Source organism: Lissotriton helveticus, chromosome 6, assembly GCF_964261635.1.
Source record: "Lissotriton helveticus chromosome 6, aLisHel1.1, whole genome shotgun sequence".
In the NCBI taxonomy this organism is placed as follows: Eukaryota; Metazoa; Chordata; class Amphibia; order Caudata; family Salamandridae; genus Lissotriton; species Lissotriton helveticus.
Window position 1 is genome coordinate 1,465,888,535 of NC_136067.1, and position 23,037 is coordinate 1,465,911,571.

Genomic DNA, 23,037 nt, shown 5'->3' on the forward strand with positions numbered 1-23,037 from the left:
GGTCCAAACAAGGAGGGGTCAAGACAGATCAGGGATGGGTGACGAAGGGAAAAGCCACATGGTTTCTCCCCGACTCTATGGTTCAAGTCATTATTAATACCGCACATAGTCCAGCACATCTAGGAGAAAAAGCTATGTTAGACAGTATTCAGAACCTTTGGTTCAACAAGCACTTACGAGCTGCAGCCAAGCAGAAAGTCCGTACTTGTATGATATGTTGCCAGTTCAATCCAGGTAAAAGTGTCCCGGTGGAACAAGGTGGATTCCAACCTCCTGACCACCCTTTTGAAGTCCTCCAGATGGATTATATTCAGATGGAGCGATGTCGAGGTTTCAAGTATGTCCTCGTAGTTGTATGCGCTTTGTCCAGGTGGACAGAAGCATATCCAGTTCCAGATTATACAGCCGCGACCACTGCCAAGCAGTTGGTTCGTGAATTCTTTCCCCGCTATGGACTCCCTAGGGTCGTGTATTCTGATAACGGCCAGCCATTCTCATCCGAGTTAATGAAACATGTTTCCCTTTTGTTAGGGTACCAGTGGAAGTTCCATTGTGTGCGCCATCCTGAAGCAGCCGGTCTCGTAGAGAGACATAATCAAACCCTGAAAATCCGTATTGCCAAGACATGTAAAGAGAAAGGTGTAGACTGGCTAGTTGCCCTGCCAGTTGCTCTATTCTTCATGAGGATGGTTGCACATTCCAGATCAGGTCTGTCCCCTTATGAGGTCGTATTCGGCCGCCCCCCAAACATGTGGGGTACACCTAGACCCCGCAGTATTACAGATGTTTCCAGTAATATGTTGACAGATTACCTAGCTTCCTTGATGTCTGCCCTACACTCTTGTCGTTCACAGGTTGCCGCCGCATTCCCAGACAATACCGAAGTGAAACCGCATGAGGTCATTCCAGGCGACCTCGTGTTGGTCAGGAACTTTGATCGTTCAAGCCCGCTGGAGCCCCGCTGGAAGGAGCCACGTCTAGTCTTGTTAACCACGAGGACGGCGGCCAAGCTAGAAGGAAGAAAAGGCTGGGTCCACCTGTCCCACATCAAGAAATTCCATGGATTGCGTATAAAAACATTTGCCAAGAACATTTCTAAGGACTGCCTAAAAATTGACTCTGAATCCAAGCCTCCCCTGTTAGAGAAAACTCCGCAGCAGGAGTATAAGTTAAAGCTCCGGTCTAGTAAAATAAGTCAGCCAGTTTAATTGTCTAAGTCCCTCTCGGGTGAAACGGTTAGACAGGTATATGACATGTATGAGATAGACCCCCATAGTGAGAGAGTTAGTCAAAACTCTATACGATGTATCGTTTTTCTAAGTTTCTTATTGTTTTTAAGTTTGATGGTTACCTGCACAAGTTATGCATTACATTTATGTTTTCCAAGTTCACATGTAAATAAGTTTTCTAATGCTACAGTAGAGCACACATTCAGTGATCTGCCTCCTCACGAGTTATCCTATCGTCTTGCTATGCGCAATAACACCTTTATAAGAATGTTACACTATTCACACCAGACCAGCAATGCTACTAATTGTTGGGTGTGTGGTCGACTCCCCCCTTTCCAGACACCGAAGGGAGTTCTGCCACTCTTTCCTTATCCGTTTTCACATAATGGTTCGTGTGGAGCATGGTCCACGTTAACGTCATCCTCCAATGATATGTCCCTTCTGAATAGAACATGTTTTCCAGACAAGCAAGGTCTCTCCCATAGAACAGGGTTAGATCTAGAAAATGAAGTTTATAATTTAAGTAATTATTCTTCGAATTTTATGGTCCTGAATGTTCAGTCTGATACTACTCCAGATTTACCTGCTATTTCAGTACTACCAGTCAAAGGCGAATTATGTGTCAGAAAGAATGGTTCCGCACATATAGGACATAGTGATTGTACTACTATTGTCGAGTATAGTGACAGTGGGAAATCTATTTTCAAAGCTTCACGTCATTCTTATTTTGTTTGTGGTCAGACCGCATATGTTCGTTTGCCCCTCGATTGGGATGGAACATGTTACATTGCCTTCCTACTGCCACCAGTTTTTCTAGCCCCATCTGATTATCACAGAAACACACATCTAGTACACGTCAGACATAGAAGGGAGATCGAGTCCCCAATTGTCGATCAAACTGAAACTACTCTAGAACAGTATCAAGACTTTAATAAAGGTTTCTTCTTCTTTATAGGCCCTGTCCAGAATAGTAAGTTAATACGTAGGTTAACCAGAACCCTTGAAGCAGTAGTGAATGAGACTACTGCTGCTCTAGGTAACTTAACCGAAGAGCAATCTGCTATGAGATTTGTCGTGCTCCAAAATCGTCTCGTTCTTGACGTCATACTGGCCGATAGAGGAGGAGCATGTAGAGTCATCGGATCTAGTTGCTGCATTTTCATTCCTAATAACGCGCCGTCTGTTTATTCAGCTATAACCAGACTTCACAAAATTGCCCATCAGTTACACCAGAATCCAGGCACCTGGACATGGTCCGGTTGGCTCTGGAGTATTATATCTGCCTGGGGATGGAAAGTATTGTCATTCCTAGGTATTGCAGTAATGATCATATTCAGTTGCTGCCTCTGTATACAATGTGGCCCTGCGATTTGCGGCATTTGTGCTACCTCTTGTATTCCTAGTCCTAAATCCCGTTCCAAGACAATTCGAGATGAGCAAATGATGCTATATGAAATGATAGATGGTATCATGAATATAGATGTTTCCTGATGGAAACGTAGGGCACAAGGAGGGAATGTGGAAAAGTAAATTTTGCCATGTTGTATGTGCCTACGTGTTCCCCATGTTATGTCATATGTGCATGATCGATATGCATGTATTCCCCTCTGATCGATTAACGACGCAATTACAGTTGTGTCCATCTCTAGTATGCCAGTTTTCAGTCCTCGTGAATACAACGAATATTAGGCCTATGTAAAGCTACGTTGCCACGTTTCACAGTGTGCACGTTAATTCATTGAATTGTCCCCGTTTCTAGGCCTCAAAAGGGCCCGGACTCAGATTCAGCTCCTGTTTCCTGAACCCTCTCCGAGGAGCGATACAGCCCCCACCTGTATCCCTGACCCTTAGCCTACTTCTTGCCACGCAGTGCCCGGCTCGGCCTGGCTCTGCCTCCCAGTCTGCCAAGAGTATGTTATGATTCGAGTTATCAGTCCAGCCCTCCTTCTCTGCATTCCTAAGCTACTGAATCGCATCAATAGTTTCCGTCATGGTCTAGCCTTTAAGTCTCCATGTAAGAGAAATACTGTATTAATGTTCATGGAATATTACTCGCACACGCACTACATATAGAATTATGCATGCACCAGTCTTAATGTCTGTTAGCCTTTGCCCTGATAACTTTTGGATTCTATCAACATGTACTATAAACACCAGATACCAGATATGCCTGAGTACATGTCACTCTGACACTCCAGACTTTAGTCTCCTCTTCTAGTGCAGAAGTCATAGCCCCCAGTTCTCCCTAGTAACACGTCATTATCAGTTTGCGCGCACCACTAGGTTAAAGGTCCCAGCTGCTCAGGTAGCCCCCTCCATGATTCCGCCCCATTTATGACATATTCTGTTACGTTTACATCACATGTCTATGTATACGCCCTGTACACGCCTTCTTGTTACATCATGTTGCCCTTATCTTTCGCGACTGCTACAAACCCCGCCTACTGCTACGCCTACTATATTGAATGTAATGTATTTGTTTAACTATAAATATTGTGCACTGTTATTAAAAGTTACCCAATTGCCTAGCCTATTCCTGCCCCCGGCAGCTGCCATCCTATTCCCGTACAGGCTGTCCTGTCCCTGTCCTTTATGCTTGATTAAAGCCTGTCAAACTCCAGCTACCTCGAATCTTGACTCTTATTTATTGAGCTACCTGTTTATTGATTATAGTCAAAAATAGATCCGGTAATTAATTATTTATTTACCACACTGCGACAAACATGGGGCCTGGGAAGTGGCGGCTCGTAATGTCTGCCCCACTACTCGTTGACATTACGAGCCGCCACTGATCCTGAACATGGGTGAGATAGAGTTCCCCACACCTAGATTCGCCTTCAAGAGGACAAGAAACCTGAAGGACGCCATTGTGCATACAAGACCTCTCACTGTAAACAACAACCCACAGAGAACACTCTGGGACCTCCCTCGCGTCACCGGCATTATCCATATGGTACCTGTGTAGTCTGAGATCAGACCAGAGTTGTTACAACAATATCATTGTCAGACACATTTACCTGGACTATGAGGAGCCACACTAATTGCAATACATCCAAATACATGTACTTGGTGACATGCCCCTGTGGGAAGAGATATGTGGGTATGACGATGATAACAGTCAGGACTCGCAACACAGAACAGAACAGTAACATAAGATGCCAGAGGGTCACAACTAAAATGTACACATACTACCAAGAACAGGAAAACAGCCCAGAAAAACTTCAGTGGTTGGTACTAGAATCCCATGCTAAGATCACCCAACAGGCACTGTTTAGGATAGAGCAACGATGGATACATCGCTTGTCCACATCCTTCCTTGGCTTAAATGATGAAATACCGTGGGCAACCCTGAATAACAGATGACCCCTGGCTGATCGTATGTATATTCATCTTAACTTACCCCCACATTGGTACACAGGACATATGAAGTAATTACACCGAGTACACCATTATCCAACTGGATATAATGCATGGCCTCCCGGCTGGCCAACAAGGAAGACCTAGGTCATGGGCCGATGGGCAGCCACTATACATTGTCACAATACATATCCCAACATGGCTTACGCACGTTATACTGCACAACACACAACATGCTATGATAGTGAACTGTACCGCAGATCTGGTACCCCCCGGGTTCTGCCGCTGAATTAGAACTCCCATTCATCACTGTAGTACAGATATTATTTTATTAAACACTGTCACTCAACGTGTGTATAATTATACATTTAGCTAGAAATCATAAATAAGAATATACATTGATCAAGATTTCATTGATTGACCATAGAACCCAATGGCCCATTTGTTCCCTAGGGTTTACATTGAGACTGACTACATTATAAGATGGCCACCACATCAGCCAGGCATACAGCCTAGTAGTCCACAAGGTAAAATCCGGCATGATGTAGGTGAGACACCGCCCCCCCCTGCGCTCGTGACCGAGAACAGTACTTCAGCTCTCACAGGAGCTGACATGCTCTGATCCGGTGCGGGCGAGGAGGGTAGTAAGATCAATATTTGGGACAAGCGTCTGTGACCGCTCTATACTGTATCCTGGACACTTGTGGAACAGCGAGTGGAATCGCCACTATTTGACCGGCTTCCTGTCTCCCCCCGGATTGCGCACTGATGGGCCGACTGGAAGCTTTGTGGCTCAGCCACAGATCTAGTACAGGGTCTCCGGAGGTTGGGAATTTTATTGTTCACCGCCGGCTTCGATGTCCGCCCTAATTGTGCAGTTTGGGCGGCGTTGGGGTGCGGTTTGAGTTGAGAGGGCTCCCCAGTTGTCGCTACATTTGGGCAGGCAATGAAAAGGAGATATAGGTCAAGCAATTCTCTCTTATAAACTCGTAACCTCTCTCTACCTTCCTAACCCTTTTGTTTTACAGGACACCATGCTTCTAGATGTCCAATAGAATTGCTGCACACCGATTGAGGTAGGTGACATTCCCAACATTGGGAGGTGAGCTATACTATGACAAGCTCCATTACTGTATTATTATCACTATTGATGTGGCATGTCACGCTTATAGCTACAGATTTGCGCGCTCACCATGGTTTTAATAACAACAAATATCCCTCACAACCACCGCCCCTCCTAGGGGGAGGACAGTCTTCTCATTATAGCTGTATAGTGTCCGACTATATATTTTTATGCTTGCACCAGGGCATGAGAGCCATGCCATATATCACATACACTTTGTAAAATGTTTTTAATGTGCCTAGATCGTCGTTGCACTTTTTCTCACAATGTTTGGGGAAAGGAGAGTAAAAGGAGTTGTTCTTTGAGAGCCAATAAGGAATACTGTGTGACCACAACATGGGTGTTTACAGAAGTATTTTATAGAGTGCTGGATTTTTCCGCACATGAGAACGGCCTGTTTTAACATCCCTAGACTTACATCGCGACCTCTGTCCGTACACTGTGTGCAGAAACCTTCAAGGTCACCATAACAATGTATTCTGTTATTAAGGTTGATCGGCCCCCGCTCTAGACCTAACACAAACACAGCTGCAGCTAACTGAAATTCTAGCGCCTTTAACCCCTTCAGCGCTGCGCGAATTCCGCTGCAGTGCTGAAGGTTCTAAAGAACCTATGGGCTCATGACGGAACGGTTCCGTCATGAGCACAGGACCACCGACGCTCATGACGGAACTGTTCCGTCATGAGCATGGAAGGGGTTAATTTGCACTGCATGCATGATTAGGGCACTTGGAGAAAATCCTTTTTCAGAGAGAGAGAGCTTTTGCTGATTCTGATGTGATTCACTTCTGCTGATCTTGGAGGTATGGGGTTCCCCATTCAAGCACAAGAGACCTTCTATTATTATAAAACCCAGTTCCCAGCAGGGGAGGGTGTTACACAAGGTGCTATATGTCCTGTTTCCACTATCACTATAACTTGATTTTTCCCTTTGTGTTTTATGGAATTGTAACAATGCTGATTGTATTATTTTTAATCATATGCCTGCTTATGTTAGCAAAAATACAGCATCTTAGAGCACGTCGTTAAAATAAACATTTTAAACTTTTCCGTGTCTCTAATTACTCACGTTGTGGACTGGTATGAGAATAAAACGAAAGAGTGTTCTTGAGTCCCACCATTCCTGAGAGTATCCCAAGTCGCCTGTTCTGGGTTGTCTAATTATTGGTAACTTTTCTATAGGACAGAGAGCTAATGAGACACTGATGCTAGTCTGTTACGGGTTCTAGGTAATGGGGTGAGTTTTTTGGTACACCACAATTCACTGAGGTCCTGGGTTTCTGTGCACAGTTCTGTGTATGAGCAGAATCGCCGCACTAGTAGCTAATAGCCCCACCACTGAGTGTAGCTAGATTCACTGTTCACAGAATAGGTCCTGAAGAATTGCCACAGATTGATATAACCACTAGGCAAGAAACATGTTGACCTTAAGAGATGAGCATAGCTTTAACTGAACCTTGACGTCAGGGAAGCTCCACTCTTTATGTTTTGCTTTTACTGAGGTGGATAACCAGCCAGAATAAAAGTGTTATTTGGATTATCCTACCTATTTGAACTCACACATTCACTTCACTGTATCTACACATTACGGACAACACCCCCCCACTTCATCATATGGCAACAACGGAACAAAAGATATCCAATAAAGAGCCCCTTTACGGGTGCCTGTTGGGTATTGCAGCGCCGACCCAACAAGGAGCAGGTCCAGATGATGAAGCATGACACCTAGCTTGCTGGGTGTGTGAGGACCCTAGTTGCGAAAGAGCGGGATCCCCTCCTAATCCCTCTCCTATATCAGGTTCCACCTTAACTATCATTACCAATGATAGCGGTTGGTCCTCTGACTTTTATTGACTAGGCACCACTCTATGAGGAACAGCATACCATTAGGTAGTAGGATCTGACAGGGCACTTATGCTGGACCTTGATAAAAAGCCCCACAGTCCCCCCTCTTGTTGATCATAGGTTTGGAACCTTCACAGAATGAACTGTAGAGTGGGTAGCTCCCGTATCAATCAAAAAAGAAAAGGAGTGGTCATTGACTTCAGCATCAATGTATGGGTCACTTTGGTGATTGTCCCAAGCAAGCAAGCTTTATCTCCTCTCAGGCACCACCATTAGGAATCTTTTCCAGGAAAAAACTGAGGAAAATCATTATCTACAATCAATGGATTCTTTTAGTACCCTTCGCTATACCACATGTTTTTAATGTTTTGCTGAACGACTGGGGGTTTAGGCATTTTCCTGGGTAACAGCCTCTGATCATGAATACTCTGCATAGAAGCTGGCTTGGTTGTTGTCACTGACCATATCGGTATCGGTTTCACATTTCTCTGCATCTGAGGAACAAAATGATTCTGTATTCATTCTGAATTCTGTCGACATTCTCAGTTCCAATGCCCAATATTACCGCAAAAGTGACAAGCAGCGTTCTTCAACATATCTGTATTTGCATTAATTCCAGACTCTTCACAAATCCTCGTTCATGACCTTGCATTTGCATCATTACAGTTCCCATTCTGGCACCCTGCATTGAAGACATCCTTTTCATTCTAAGATTGTCTCAATGTACAGAACCCAAATAAGAACCATCAACTGATTTCCTGTAATCCTTTCAAATTGCTTTGTCTGGGCAACCACCAACCTTGCGGTGATTTTTTCTGCTTCACATCAAACCGATCACTACTGTATTTGGCAAGCTTCACAATTTCATCTATACACTGCTCTGCCAACACATATCACTTTGCTGTATTTCATGACAAACGCAGAAATAAAATAACTGGGACTATCTATCTCTCTCTCGGTCATCGACTCCGATATGCTTCTTGTAAATCTGCATGTGTCTCATAGTAAGTATGCATGGATTCTTTCGGCTCTTGTGAAATTCTCGAAATCTTTCTTGGGAACCATCTTTCTCAAATGCTTAATCACCAGCTTGTATTTGTTAGCTACCTCATCAGCAGGTGCAACTCTCTCTGGTCCCTCAATCGTCCAGGCAGCAGCAGTCTTACACTTCAGCCACTAATGACTAGGGACTCTGTGGTAAATGAAGCTGGAGACCACGAAGAGGTACAGTTGGTTTATTGTAGATGAACAGCAGGAAGCAACCACGACACAAGCTGGCCAGGCACAAACTGTCGCTACCTAGAACGCTAGGAGGGAACAGAGCCAACTACATTCTGGAATTGAGAACACAGGTAAGGATAGTGGTACAGCATAGAAATAAAAGAAAGGTAAATATACAACACATCTCCTTCCGTAGAATATAAAAGAAAATATGTCACAATAAAAAAAGGAAACTTAACGCATTTAGGAAACAGTCATGAAAAGGAAACTTAGCCAAAACTAAAGAGAGCTAGCTGAACTAAAGAAAGCTAGCAATGTCAGCAATGTATTTTAAGCAATTAAACAATTAAGAATCACCAGTGAAACTAAGCATTGAAATGGACACACAGCAATGTATATTGAGCAATTAAACAATTAAGAATCACCAGTGAAACTAAGCATTGAAATGGACACACGTCACCCCTCTAAAACTAATCACAACAGAAATCATTAAGGTGTGCAGGAGGCCTACGGCACCTCTGAGGTCTGGAGGCAGACACAGGAGGGTTGGAATCGGGAACAGGGTTGGGAGAAGAGAGAACGGGATCAGGTGCATCCCCACCCCCATCACCCCGCACCAAAACATCCACAGGAGCAGACACAACTGGAGCTGAAACCTGAGAGGGAATGAACAAGAACCCGGAAGATGTAGAATCCTGGGTAGGAACAGAGGAGGAAGGTGAAACAGAAACAGGACCAGTGCTAGCTTTCTGATAGAGAGCGACTCTCCTTAAATTCCATTTTTCACCATTAGAGAGGACTACATATTGAGGATAGACCATCTTTACAAGAAAGGGACCACGGAATTTGGACAAACCACCCGAAAGGCGACCGGACTTTATCTTGACGAGGTCACCTTTAGCAAGTTTTCCAGAATCTTTACCAGAAGGCAAACACACCGAACTCTTACCAGAAGACTTAGGAATACTTTGGGCCCGTATAGAACGACCAGCAGAAACACCTTTAATAGTAGATAGGTTCACAGAACTCCCTCCAGGAGAATACTTAGTAGGCAGACCTACAGAACTTTCACCAGGAGGTCTTGGTACACCTGGCAGCTTATCTAAGGCTGATTGACAAATCATGTCCTTGAGCCAAGAAGGAATAAGCTTGGTATTGGGGACTCTACCCCTCATCATTTCAAAAGGGGACTTGGACTGAGAGGTATGAAGAGTGGTACAATACGCATACACCATCTCACGAACAAGGGAAGAGACAGAAGAACTGCTGGAGAGAGCCATCTGAATGGTGCCCTTCACCAATCTATTAAGGCGCTCACAAAGACCATTGGCTTGGGGATTGTAGAGGGAAGTCCTATGGTGAGATATACCGCAATCGGCCAAAAAGGCTTGCATGGTATGTGAGACCAACTGAGTACCATTGTCAGTTATAATAACACTTGGAAAACCCTCTACAAAGAATAGGGACTTCAGGTGTTTGATGGTATTTTCCGTGGTAATATCCTTCATGAACTCTACGGATAACCATTTTGAATGGCAATCCACAATGACGGCGGCAAACCTCTGTGAAAGAGGTAACTCGGCCATAGGACCTATGAAATCCAAACAGATGGTATGCCACGGGATCTCAGGAAACTGCAACGCACCCATCTGGGACCCTACAGCAACCTTCAGTCTCTTTTCACCATCCTTACAGATATGACAGTCCTCAACCCAAGAAGACACCATAGAGTCCATACCGGGCCACCAGAAATTTAATTTGAGACGTTGTTGCGTCAGGGTTTGGCCAAGATGACCCTCATGAGCTAAAGAAATGAGTTTGAGTCTCAAATCAACAGGAGGCACAAACTTATCACCACGCATCACAACATTGTCACTGCATACAGACAAATCATCAATAACTTTTAGGAAGGGCCGAACTGAAACGTGGACACAGCTCTCCCTGCGGGAACCAAGTTTTATCAGTTGGATGACTTCCTGTAAGACATTATCCCGAGACATGGCATCCACCCACTCAGAACGAGAGAAGGAGCTTTCAGTTAGTAGAAGAATATCATCAATCCATGCAACATTCTCATCAAGACCCTCCAGACTAAAGCCAACATCAGCACCAGAAGGAACAGCCAACCTAGACAGACAATCAGCCTGGAAGTTCCTCCAACCAGAGATGTGGGAAATGTCAAAGTGGTACTCCTGGAGTTTAGAAGCCAACCTCGCCAACCTTGGAGAACCAAAAGCCCCCCCGCCAGGAGAAAGGATGCGGATAAGGGGTTTGTGATCCGTTTTAAGATTGAAACGAATGCCCCATAAATAGGGTCGAAAATGGTGAACACCCCAGGCAGCAGCGAGAGCCTCTTTCTCTATAACAGAATAATTCTGTTCACATTTGGAAAGGGTGCGTGAAGCGAAAGCAACCGGCCTGTCACCATCCCTATGAGACTGCAACAAAACAGCGCCAAGGCCATGAGCACTGGCATCCACCAAGAGAGTTGAAGTCTTTGAAGTATCAAAGGGTGCCAGCACCTTCGCACTGCAAATAGCTTCTTTGATCTGCTTGAAACACTTTTCTAGTTCTGGGCCCCAAGTAAATTTGCAACCTTTCTTCATTAAAGCCCTCAGAGGTAAGGTCTTCTCTGAGAATCTCTCTACAAATTTGGAGTAGTATTCGATTAAACCCATGAATGACCGTAACTGGTCCTTGTCAGATGGGCAAGGGGCTAGGCGTATTGCATCAAGAAGATTCTTTTTAGGTTTGACTCCGTTGAAGGAGATCTCATGTCCCAAGTACTCAATGTTCTGGACGAGAAAAGAGCACTTCTCCTTACGTAAAGTAAGGCCAGTGTCCCAAATTCTGTGCAAAACATTTCTTAGCACAAGGTTGTGGTCTGCTACAGTGTTTCCAAAAACCAAGATGTCATCTTGAAAGAACACCACGTTGTTTAGCCCCTTGAATACTTCACTAACCAGTCTTTGGAACACACTCGCCGCCGATATCAACCCAAAGGGAAGGCGAGTAAATTGGAAGATCCCATCAGGGGTGATGAAGGCAGTGAGGTGTTTTGAAGATTCATGGAGCTTAACCTGATGGTAGGCACTCTTCAGGTCGAGCTTGGAAAAATATCTGGCTCCCTGAAGAGTGGACACCATCTCTGCAATGTTGGGTAACGGGAAGGTGTCTGCAACGACACACTTGTTCAGGGACCTGAGGTCCACACAAAATCTCAATTTCCCGTCTGATTTTTTAGAAATCACGACGGGCGAAACCCATGGTGATGCTTCTGTAGGCTCTATCACACCGGATTGAAGCATCTCCTCAATCAGGAGTCTGACCTCATCACGGATAGAGATGGGAATCCTCCTTACACGATGCTGCACAGGCAAACTACCCTTCTTTAGTTTAATAAGATGGGCATACCCCCGAAGCTCACCCAATTCCTCCTTGAACACAGACCCAAATTCAGAGAGGATAAATTCGATAGAGTCATCATCAACAACCATAATTTGATTCTTTGCTCTTGGGTTGATAACTATATATAGGTCATATTGATGTACCCAACCCAGAATGGGGGGCCCGTCAATTGAAACATAAACTTTCCCAAATATAGACCTTTTCTCAAAAACAATCTCAGTCTCGAAGAAACCAAGGATTTCAATCTTCTGACCATTGAACCCTTTAGGAGAAATGTCACTGTTATGCAATTTTACCCCTTTCCAAAAAGTGTCAAAGGTGGACTTTGGTATGATGGTATGGCGAGAACCAGTGTCAACCATCAGCAGCACCTCATGGGAATCGATCTTAAAATTGGCTTTGGGTCTGTTTTGTCTTGGATCATCACAGATAACATCAACATCGTCAATAATCAGGAGTCTATCAGGTTCAGTTACAGAGTCATCGACGTAGTCATCAACGATGGCAACTCTCTGTCTAGCTTTTGTCTTGCACATTTTGGAGAAATGTCCAACCTTGCCGCACTTCAAACATTCCTTGTTTGCGGCAAAACAAAACCTAGCTTCAGAAGAGTGGCTACTACTGCCACACCTATTGCAGAATCTACTTGTTGGTTGTTTCTTCGCAGGAGGTTTGGGTCTGTTTTTTACTACAGCAACATTGTCTCCGCAGCAATGTTCACACTCTGCCACAGTGCCTTTGTCAGAAACAACAGAGACCTCTTGATGAGGAGAAGACTTATGTGAGTCTAGGACTTTCATGCATTTGCTGGACTCCTCAATTACTTTAGCCAAGTCAATTGCATATTTCAAGGTCGGGTTCTTAGCAGCCCATAACCTCTCTTGGATCTTTCTGCTTGAGCACTGTACTACCAGTTGGTCTCTAATAAGTTCGTCGTTCATAGCACCGAACTTGCACTTTATAGATAACTCTCTAAGTCTAGCTACAAAGTCATCTATTGTCTCTGAGTCTTTTTGGCGTTGTGTGTAGAATTTATAGCGGTTCATTATCAGGTTCTCTTCTTTGGCAAATCTGATCTCGAGACGATCAACCGCTTCCTTAAACTCATCAATATCTTGTGGATTAGCTCCTAGTGTGATCGGTAAGAATCTGAAGATTCTCTGCCCTTCCTTGCCAAGAGTGCTTAAAAGGATAGCTTTTTTCCTTTTGGGTGAAAATTCCTGTCCGTCTAGCGCTTCAAGATAATTATCGAACATTATATACCAGTCTTCCCATGGTATCTCAGGAACTCCAGGTTCGGGTAAAAACTGAGGAGGTAATGTAACTACGAACTGTTGTGCCATTTAAATGGTGTATTAAAGTCAAAATAAGGTAAAACGATTAAATTAGCACAACCAGGTTATAAATGTGATTAAATTATAAGCATACCTCTGTTGTATGGAGATTGGCAAAATTTCGCAAAACGATGTCTTAGCGCTGACAGTTGTGGCAGAAATGATAAAGAAAGGGTTTTCACGATGAAAAATCACGTTCAAATTAGCTAAGATGTCCGCCACCCTTATTTAATCGAAATTGAGGTTTGGCAGGCAAACAAAAGGAGCTAAGATGGCCGCCGCTAGGCAATAGCGAAAACGAGGCTTGAAATCCGCCTATTGAGGTTTGAAGCGCAAGCTTTAGCGTTGACGGAGCTTGCCGATGAGGTGTCTCCTAGGCAACAAGCTCCAATAGCAGGGAGACGATGACGTCAGATCCACTGCCGTTACTGGGGCTATTTTGCGCTCGAGCTTCCAAAAGTACTTACAAGTACACCACAGGAGCACCATCAGCCGGATTTGAGGGGCACCTCTTGGAAATAGACGGAGTCCACACGCAGCAGGTTCGTTTCTTGTCGTGGATGTTCTGCTGTGTTCCGCTGTGTTTGGTTAACAGGAACGATGTCTTCAATACTTTAAGCACCAACTGGAGATCTATGAAGCTTGCTGGCCAGCGTTCAAGACGTCGCCAAAAATTGTGGTAAATGAAGCTGGAGACCACGAAGAGGTACAGTTGGTTTATTGTAGATGAACAGCAGGAAGCAACCACGACACAAGCTGGCCAGGCACAAACTGTCGCTACCTAGAACGCTAGGAGGGAACAGAGCCAACTACATTCTGGAATTGAGAACACAGGTAAGGATAGTGGTACAGCATAGAAATAAAAGAAAGGTAAATATACAACAGACTCCAATTCCATATAACACATTTTAATCGGTCCAAAGAATTTTCAAAAAAGTAGTCAACCTATTAACCTTCTTGTACCATTGTTCAGGTTGCTCCCTTTAGTTTTGGAAAATTTGCCATAAAAGCATATTGATCAGCTCTCGACCAAGGCACATAATTCTCTCCATGTAATTCTCTGAATGGGAATTCTAAAAACCACCCATGTTTCTGATACTCTTCATCTTCTTTCGTATAACTTTATTTTTCCTTGTCATCTCTTTATTTCACCTTTCCCTGCATTACTTTAAGTCATTTCATTATCTTGTTTCTTCAATTAAATCCTTAATGTGTGCTCCTTATGCTATTAATCCCAATTCTTTTAATTTTCAATTGGTCAAATCCATTTTTTAATTTCTCTTCACATTCTTCATTTACTAAGGTCAACCTCACACTTATCAGCCAAATCATCAAGTTTATCTTGTGCTACATTTGCACATCTTGCAGCTTCTTTAATCGGATATCTAATTTCCTCAACATAAGTCAAAAGCCTACTCAGGTGAACAGTTCTCTGTAACATTGCTACAAATTCAAATTTTAAAAGTCCAACATTGACAATCCTCCCTTTTGGGTGGTTTTTAAATGACAGCAGTAGTCACTGGCAATTTAACTGTGGGGGCAAGAGAAACAATTGCAGTATCCATATGAGTACTTGTCATGGCTGTCATTGTAATTTCAGGCGGAGCACCTGCTATGGTACTCACAACCACACACATAGTTGTTAACTGTACTAGTACACTCATACTATTTCTTGCTGCACCTGTATCCAGCACCACAGCAGGCCTAGGTACCTGTCTCTACATCCCATCAGTATACAGAGGAGGTCTTGAATTCAAAAGGTTATTTAAAAAGTTATGATTCTTGATTATGTTCCTCTTCATTTCCCTCATAAGATTTCATTTTGTTTGTTGTTTCTTTAACTATTGCTGGAAAAACTCCCACTCCCTCCATCAAGTCTTCCCTCCAGCACTATTCCTGTTGACTCAACTTGTTTTCAAGACATTGTCTAAATGAGACCTTCACCAGCTTTGTCATTTTTTTCTCTCTATTTCGGTTGCATGCGATCCTATTGTGCACATCAAACTGTAAAAGACTTGTTAGAGCATTTTCTCAGTCATGGGTTGTCCTAGAAAATCTAGCTTACGAATATTAAAGGTAACCTCTAAAGGAAAGTGCAAGTTCTTGTCAGAAGCAGTATATTCATTCCATTCAGAAATCAAGGTACATTTATAACTTCCAAAGTCCATCATCATTTCGTCTGCAGGCATTTCTTCTGTGGGTAATTTATGACCCGCAACCCTTCGGTTGTAGAATGTACAAAAGAAACTTTACTTTTTTTTCAATACAGTACCCTTTATTTTGCTAAAAACTACTAAAAAAACAGACAGACCAGGGAAGCAGACAACAATCAATTCCAGTGCAGCTCTGTCAATGGTCAACCTATCATCTCTGTCAGCAATCAATAATTGCCAGCATGTCTTTGTGGTGATGTCTCACCAATTTCAGTGCTACTCTCTGGCTGACTAACCTATTAAAGCACCACACTCTGTGAATGAGGAACACAATTGCAAAGCCTTTCTCATTGAACTTCCTCTAAATAAAAAAAATAAAAAACTGTTTGCTCAACCCTAAATAAGAAGAAAATCAGTGATTTAAAGTAAGACAAATCTTGCAAACAACAGAAACAAGAACAGCACTCTTTTGCCACTGTTTAAACCCGTCCAGTGGCAATCCACCCTGAATAATGAACCTACTCCCGTGCTACTTAGAAATAAAGACACCAATCCAGATTAGACACACAATCCTAGGAAAGAAAACTTGTTAATTCAGAAAACAATATTTGTGTGCATGCAGTGCCTCACAATACACAGTAGCTTATGTAGACATATAAAACCACAGTATCTCAAGATCTTGGGTTTTGACAAATCCAATAAACAAGTCCTACCAATAATAATACAAAAGCCTCCGCAATATAAATCACAAATTTAAAAAAAAACCATCAAAACAAAAGTAGTCAAACCATCATCTGAACCCAGAATCAGCGTTAACTATCCTAACACTTCACATACAGGTGACACATCAATTTCTAACGTAAACTTCACAATCTCTATTGCACATTAGAAACATCACTGTCACAAGCATAAGAATTATTCCACCCAATTCATACTTGCAATCCAAATTGTTCAGGATCAGAATCGCAAACAGGCTGGGCACAAAGGGATTTTAGAAGCAGAAAAGCAGGTGCTCTTTAACAGGTAACCATCCTTTGCAACCAGGATATGTGAGAGCAAAATCACTGTACCTCAAAATCAAGACACTCTGAAGTTTTACCTCAAATACTGTTCCCACATTTACTGTATTGGAGATGGTTTTAAACCTCAATTTTATGAGGCAATGTGCCTCCACATTAGGGCACTTCCTAAAGCCTCAAATCAGGAGAAAATACAAAGAATTGAAATGAATTCAATTTGAACTTCGATTGGACCACTCAATCAGGGAGTTCTAGAACAATGAAAATGACAAAATTCAAAAATAAGTGGTACAGATTCAGTGCCATAAAGGCTCTCTAAAACAGAGTTATAAGGAGTATGTGAAAATCAGAAAGGATTGTTAAGTCCCAAAGGGCTGCAAAATCGATAGAAAACTGGACAACATCCATTTGAGCATCTATGTCTAAAGGAAAATCTTCCGGTTTATCCCCAAAATCAAGAGTTTTTTATACATTATTCTTAATTATTAAATCAACGCTTCTGCATATTCATCGTGTTGTGAGTAAATTTATAATTTCTTCAGCAAATAGGAGCACATGAAAATTAAACGTCATATTGGCTTTCCACTTAAGCACTATCCAATTTCATTCATAACTATTTAACACCCTCTATGCTAATGTCATCCAGACATGCTAGAACAGAATATAATAAATCAACAATAAGGGCCTGATTACGATACTGACCGTCCGACCGACTGCCATGGCAGCGATCCGATTCCAACTGCTGAGGCTGGGAAAATTCCCCCGCCATATTACGATGCAACCGCTGTTACAGAGGCGGTCTCATCAACAGCTGTGGAGATACCCCTGAGTATGTCGCTGTAGGTGCATGCAAAATCACAGAAAACGTGTGACATGTACAGACAAATTCATGACATATGTGGGGATATGCCTTGTGCACCATGCACCTATTTCTGGAGTGTGGTGATGTGTGCACAGTCCAGGCAATGAGGATACATGCCACCTATGGATTTACCTGCATTCCAGTGCCCACAATGTTGTAGTCTTTGGGGTTCAGCTGCTGCGGTGTAGGGTAGACCTGGCGAAAGGGATCCTCGTTGGAGATTGTTGTCGAGAAGCTGATTTGAGTGAGCATGCACCCCAAATCAATTATTTACGACGACTCGAGGCAGACTGTCGGACTGCCACAGTCGGTCATCGGAAACTCATGTCGTAATCCAGACGACGGTCGGCTGCCCTATGGATGCTGTTTTTCTTCAACCCCCATCTTGGCGGTCGGACAAAGGCTGTGGAAGTCTCCGGTCTTTTAGCGGTCAGTCGGAGTACAGGATGCATGCATTATAATGCAGGGGTCGGACCTACCGCTTCCAACGAGACAGTGGCAGTCGGACTGCCTCCAACAGGACCATGGAAGCTGGTCTGACCGGCATCGTAATCAGGCCCTTAGTGTTATGTGAAAGAACAGGTCTCAGTTAACCAGTGGAAAGAAAGAATACATGTTACGAGTTATCGCTCACTACAGAAGTTAATCAGGAACAGGACAACAATTATGCCAGTGGACAGTAATTTAGCAGATTTTAGCTTGACTATGCTCTGAAAAGCCTGAAGGAGGAGGATTTGTGCAAGCACTGAATGAGTGACAGAGATGACTTCCATCCTGGAGAAGAGGCTGATTTACACAGAAATGTGGCTAGGGTAATAATTATCAGAAAAATACACTTCTTTGTGTCATAGGAATTTGTTTCAACACCATTCATATTACATCAGTCTATACACGTACATTTGTATATCTAACTGAATAACTCACACTGTTAATGCTGGTAACAATGTGCAAAAACACAAACCAATACAAATCACTAACAAGGGTTAAGATGGTAAACATTTATCATCAAAACTCTGCCATAAAAACCTCTAGGAAGCTGACATTTATAAATAATGTGTTACATTTTTCTTTTTCTTTTTTTCCTCATTTGCCTTACCCCTTACTTAGGAAATGCCAACCACCTTACGTGTCCCCGACCAAGAGAGGGAACCAAAATGTGATACCCATCTCTGGTACCGGAACCCGAAATGTTTTACTGGTGGCAGAGAAGTCCCAAAAGGAAGAGGGGATTTTAAGATCTTACGCTGACTCCATCTAGGTATGTTTTAACCTGAAGGACCAAAAACCGTATTGAGGCCAGACCCGGTCCAAGGAGTGTTGATGGCATAATCATAGGACCCGGGGAAAAAACCAAAAAAAAAAACCCGGAACACTATCTCCACTGTATCAACAGATCCCAAAAGGCCAAGTTACGATTATTGCAAGCTCTAGCCATGTCCACCTTTGATGTTTCGTATAAAGACGTGAGCCAGTCCGTCCGAATATATTGGAGCAGTTTTTTCCACCCACCGTATGCAAATCTGCCTTCTAGCCAACAAAAGGGCGTAGAACAGAAAAGATCTCGCTTTGCCAGAAATGCTGTCCTCTAAGCCAAAGATGATAAGTGGTTATGAAATTACTAATGATGTATTCAAAATGGAATTCAAGGTAGACACCACTTCCTCCCAGAACCGGCCGATGTTGGGGCATTCCATAAACTTGTGAATGTCTGGAGCTTCTGGTAAATTGCATTTATTACATTTCTTGTCTGGGAGAAATTTGGAAAGTCTCAGCGGTGTTATATATGCCCGATGTGCTGTGAACAGATGGTTACGCCTCAGCCATGATGGCTTCACCACTTTATAGAGGAGCGCAAAAGATCTTAACCATATCTCCTCACACTGAAAGCCAGTTGTCTCTCCCCACAATTCATCTGGAAGGGTAAAATCCCCATCGGTTTCCTCCAGAAGCTGCCAATACCAGAAGGCCACCTCCTTACCACCCCTAGGTCTGATAATATGTTACATTAATGGCAAGAAAAATTTGTACTACCAATTTTATTTTCGAAATTTGAGTGCTGACCATGGCTAAAGAATACTCGAGATGCCTAAGTGTGAAGAGAGTTCTGTGGTAGATTAATATAACTAAAACAAATCATGCAAATAACTACTACTACAGCAAAACCTGCATAGAGATTTAGTACCTACCCAATCGACCAGGATGAAGTAAAAAGTCCAGAAATTAGACCTAGGGTACTTAATCCTTCCTGAAATCCATTTTCACTGCAAACACAAAAAATGCAATAAGTGGATCATACAACTGGCAAGACACAATTAAATACATGGAAAACTTGAGAATGTAAGCATGCATCACAGAAATACAGTTAAATACACCACTGAAGTACGTAATTCACCAACCGAAATCCAAAAGAAAAGTAAACTGAAAGAACCTGAGTTTAGTTTTAAGAAAAAAGATATGCTTGTAAAGTAAATTGGCCATGGAACTGTACCAGTCTATTTTTTTGAGAAATGTTTTTTCCCCAAGACTTTGTCTTGTACAGTAGAAAATCCAAAATATAAACTATTTTGTCAGGAAACGATCCATCAGTGTATAGTAACGTTTCCAAGGAAAATTTGCATTTTGGTGGGAAACGGTCCATCAGTCTATAGTAACGTTTCCAAGAAAAATGTGCCTTATCAAAGGGCTTTGAAAATTGATGATTCTATAAAGTAAGCACCAAGGATCTTTGAACCACTTAATATTGAGAATTAAAGGTCCTTAACTTATACAAGGCATTTCCAATTATCCTTGAACTTGGGTCTACGTAATCCACGAATCAAGGAGATTGAATCTGTTTTTTTTTTAAATATTAATTAATATTTGCTTTGCAACAGGAGCATTTTGCAGTTGCAATGATAATGCTGTGATCTATGTTGTGTTGGCATAGGCCAACTAGAAAGAACCACAGCACCGAAACAACACTCATCATGACCATAGATAACATTCAAAACATCCTGAACCAGGGAGAAACGGTGGTCCTCATCCTGCTTGACCTATCCATGGCCTTCGACACTGTGTCCTAAAACACCCTCATCAGAAGAATCCATGAGATTAGAATACATACCTGTCTGTGTACTACTCTCCCTGTCTAATTTGCCATTTAATTATGCGATTTTTCCTGTTTTTGTATTCCTAATTGATGTCCACATTGCTTTTATGTCCTTCCTTACATCCTAATTGTAAAGCGCTCTGAAATCCTTCGTGATCTTGTTCGCACTATATAAAACTTTAAAAATAAATAAATAAAATAAATACAAGGATCCTCTCTAAAATGGGTCTGTTCCTTCCTCACGAGAAGAACCCAAAGGGTCAGGCTGACTCCCTTTACATCAGAGACCAAGAAACTGATATGCAGTGTCCCACAACAATCCTCCCTCAGCCCCACTCTTTTCAACAAATACATGACACGGCTCACCAACATCATCCAATCACAAAACATCACCATCATGTCTTATGCCGATGACACCCATCTCATTCCCACCCTGACGGGCAAGACAATCGCCACCAGAAGACAACTTCACCAACTGCATGACAATGGTCGCTGACAGGATGTGAACCAACTGGCTGAAGCTCAATACCGACAAGATGGAGGTACAAGTCTTCTTCAAGAAGACATCCCTATGGGATTACAGCTGGTCACTGTCGGAACTAGAATCAACACCCACAGATCACGCAACAAATCTAGTTATCATCCTAGATGTCAAGTTTAACAAGACGGCTAAATACAAAGCAGTGAGCACCTCCTGCATCCACACTCTACGCATACCACCAGACCGTCACACAAGCACTTAGTACCAGCAGGCTGGACTACGGCAACACTCTCTAAGGCGGAATCTCCAAAAAACTGTTACACAACCTCCAGACCATCCAGAATGCAGCAGCAAGACTCATACTCAACCTATCATGCCAACTCCACATCACACTACACCTCAGGAAGCTCATTGGCTCCCCATTCTTAATTAAGCACACATACATACAAAACCCCACACAGCACAGGACCAGAATAACTGAACAGCGGCATACTCTTTCACCAACCCACCAAACACCCACGCTTTGCCTCACTATCACTTACACACACTCCCTGCATCAGCAAAAGCAAGATATGTATAACCTCCTTCAACACATTAGAGCATCCTCCTCACTTCTTGAGTTCCACAAGAATTTGAAGACCTGGCTCTTCCTAGAAGCACCGTGAGTTCAGTAAATTCTCGGGATACCACTTGAATGAAGACAAAGCAGAAGTTATAACATGGAACTCAAAAACCGTGACTAAAGTAAAAGAGATGATATACCTGTGGATCAACATCAAACAGAAACTAGACAAGCTCAGCATAAAAAAACTATCAAGGGGATCAACAGACATAAATATCCTTTTGAGGAAGTGGCAGCATCTATACTTAACTATCTATGGGAGGATCAATCTTATCAAGATGTGTATACTGTCTAAAATAACTTTGTTGTTCAATTGTATCCCACTAGAGTTTGACAGAAGAGATGTCCATAGTTGACAGTGAGTCAAAGTGCAGGGACTAGGAGACCCATGCATCAACCAAAATACTGGTCGCAAATGGGCTGATTCGCAGAATCGGCCACTTTGCGACTGGTATTTTGGCATTTGGGATACATCACCTCAAATGCAAATTCGCAAAATAGGTAATCACAAAATTTGCGATTACCTAAATTGTGAATGCATTTAGGAATCGCAAATTGCGATGCCCTATTTGGGATGCCTTTCCTAAATGCGACTGCATTTAGGAAATGCTAATTACCATCAACTGCAAGTTGATGGTAATTTGCAAAAACTTAGAAAAATGCACTAAAGTGCATTTTTCAAAGTGCCATGTGGCGACACACATGCTCCCGGGGCATGTGTGTGCACCACATGTGCACACATGCCATTTTCGTGGGTGCATCGGGGTGGCTTTTTGGCCCCATTTCCCTCACTGTACAGAAGAACCGCATGCGTCCCCTGCATCACAGTGATCATCAATATCATCACACTGCGCTGCCCCATCCTCTCTGTGATCCTGGGCAGAAAGGAGTCAGACCTTCAAAACTGTAAAAGCTGCAGCAACGAACACCGCCTCCGCAGTCCTGGATCAGAACTCCTCGGCATTGGCAGCGCTGCTCTGTCCCTTCCACTAGCAGCTCCTCAAGTAAACGGAAATAGCAGCCCTTCCTGCAATTAGAAACTAGTTACAGGGTGGGAGCCCCACCAGGAGAGGTCAAGTTCTCAGTCTAACCCAGGGTGGTGTGGAGTGCAAAAAAACGATGGATTTAGGCCCAGATCCCTGTACTGGGGTGAATGTATGACATTGTTCTACATTCTGTCCATCAACTGTGTTTTTTGCAATTTTCACCCCGATTGGGCTGGGTATGCTCAGACGTGAGTCCCAGGCTCTCCACACCACTGGAGTCAAGCTATCCAGGCTGATGAAGGCTGATAG

At 43.0% G+C, this 23,037-nt stretch overlaps 1 protein-coding gene across 1 annotated transcript in view; it reads right to left on the minus strand.

Annotated features, from left to right (window-relative positions):
- Positions 1–19,733: 19,733 nt before the first annotated feature.
- The window catches only part of LOC144761792 (MFS-type transporter SLC18B1-like), an 815,703-nt gene continuing 812,399 nt past the window's right edge, over positions 19,734–23,037 (minus strand). Inside the window, exon 11 of the mRNA XM_078647042.1 lies at positions 19,734–19,812. Coding sequence (XP_078503168.1) covers positions 19,734–19,812 — 79 coding nt within the window. The remainder of the gene's footprint in view (positions 19,813–23,037) is intronic.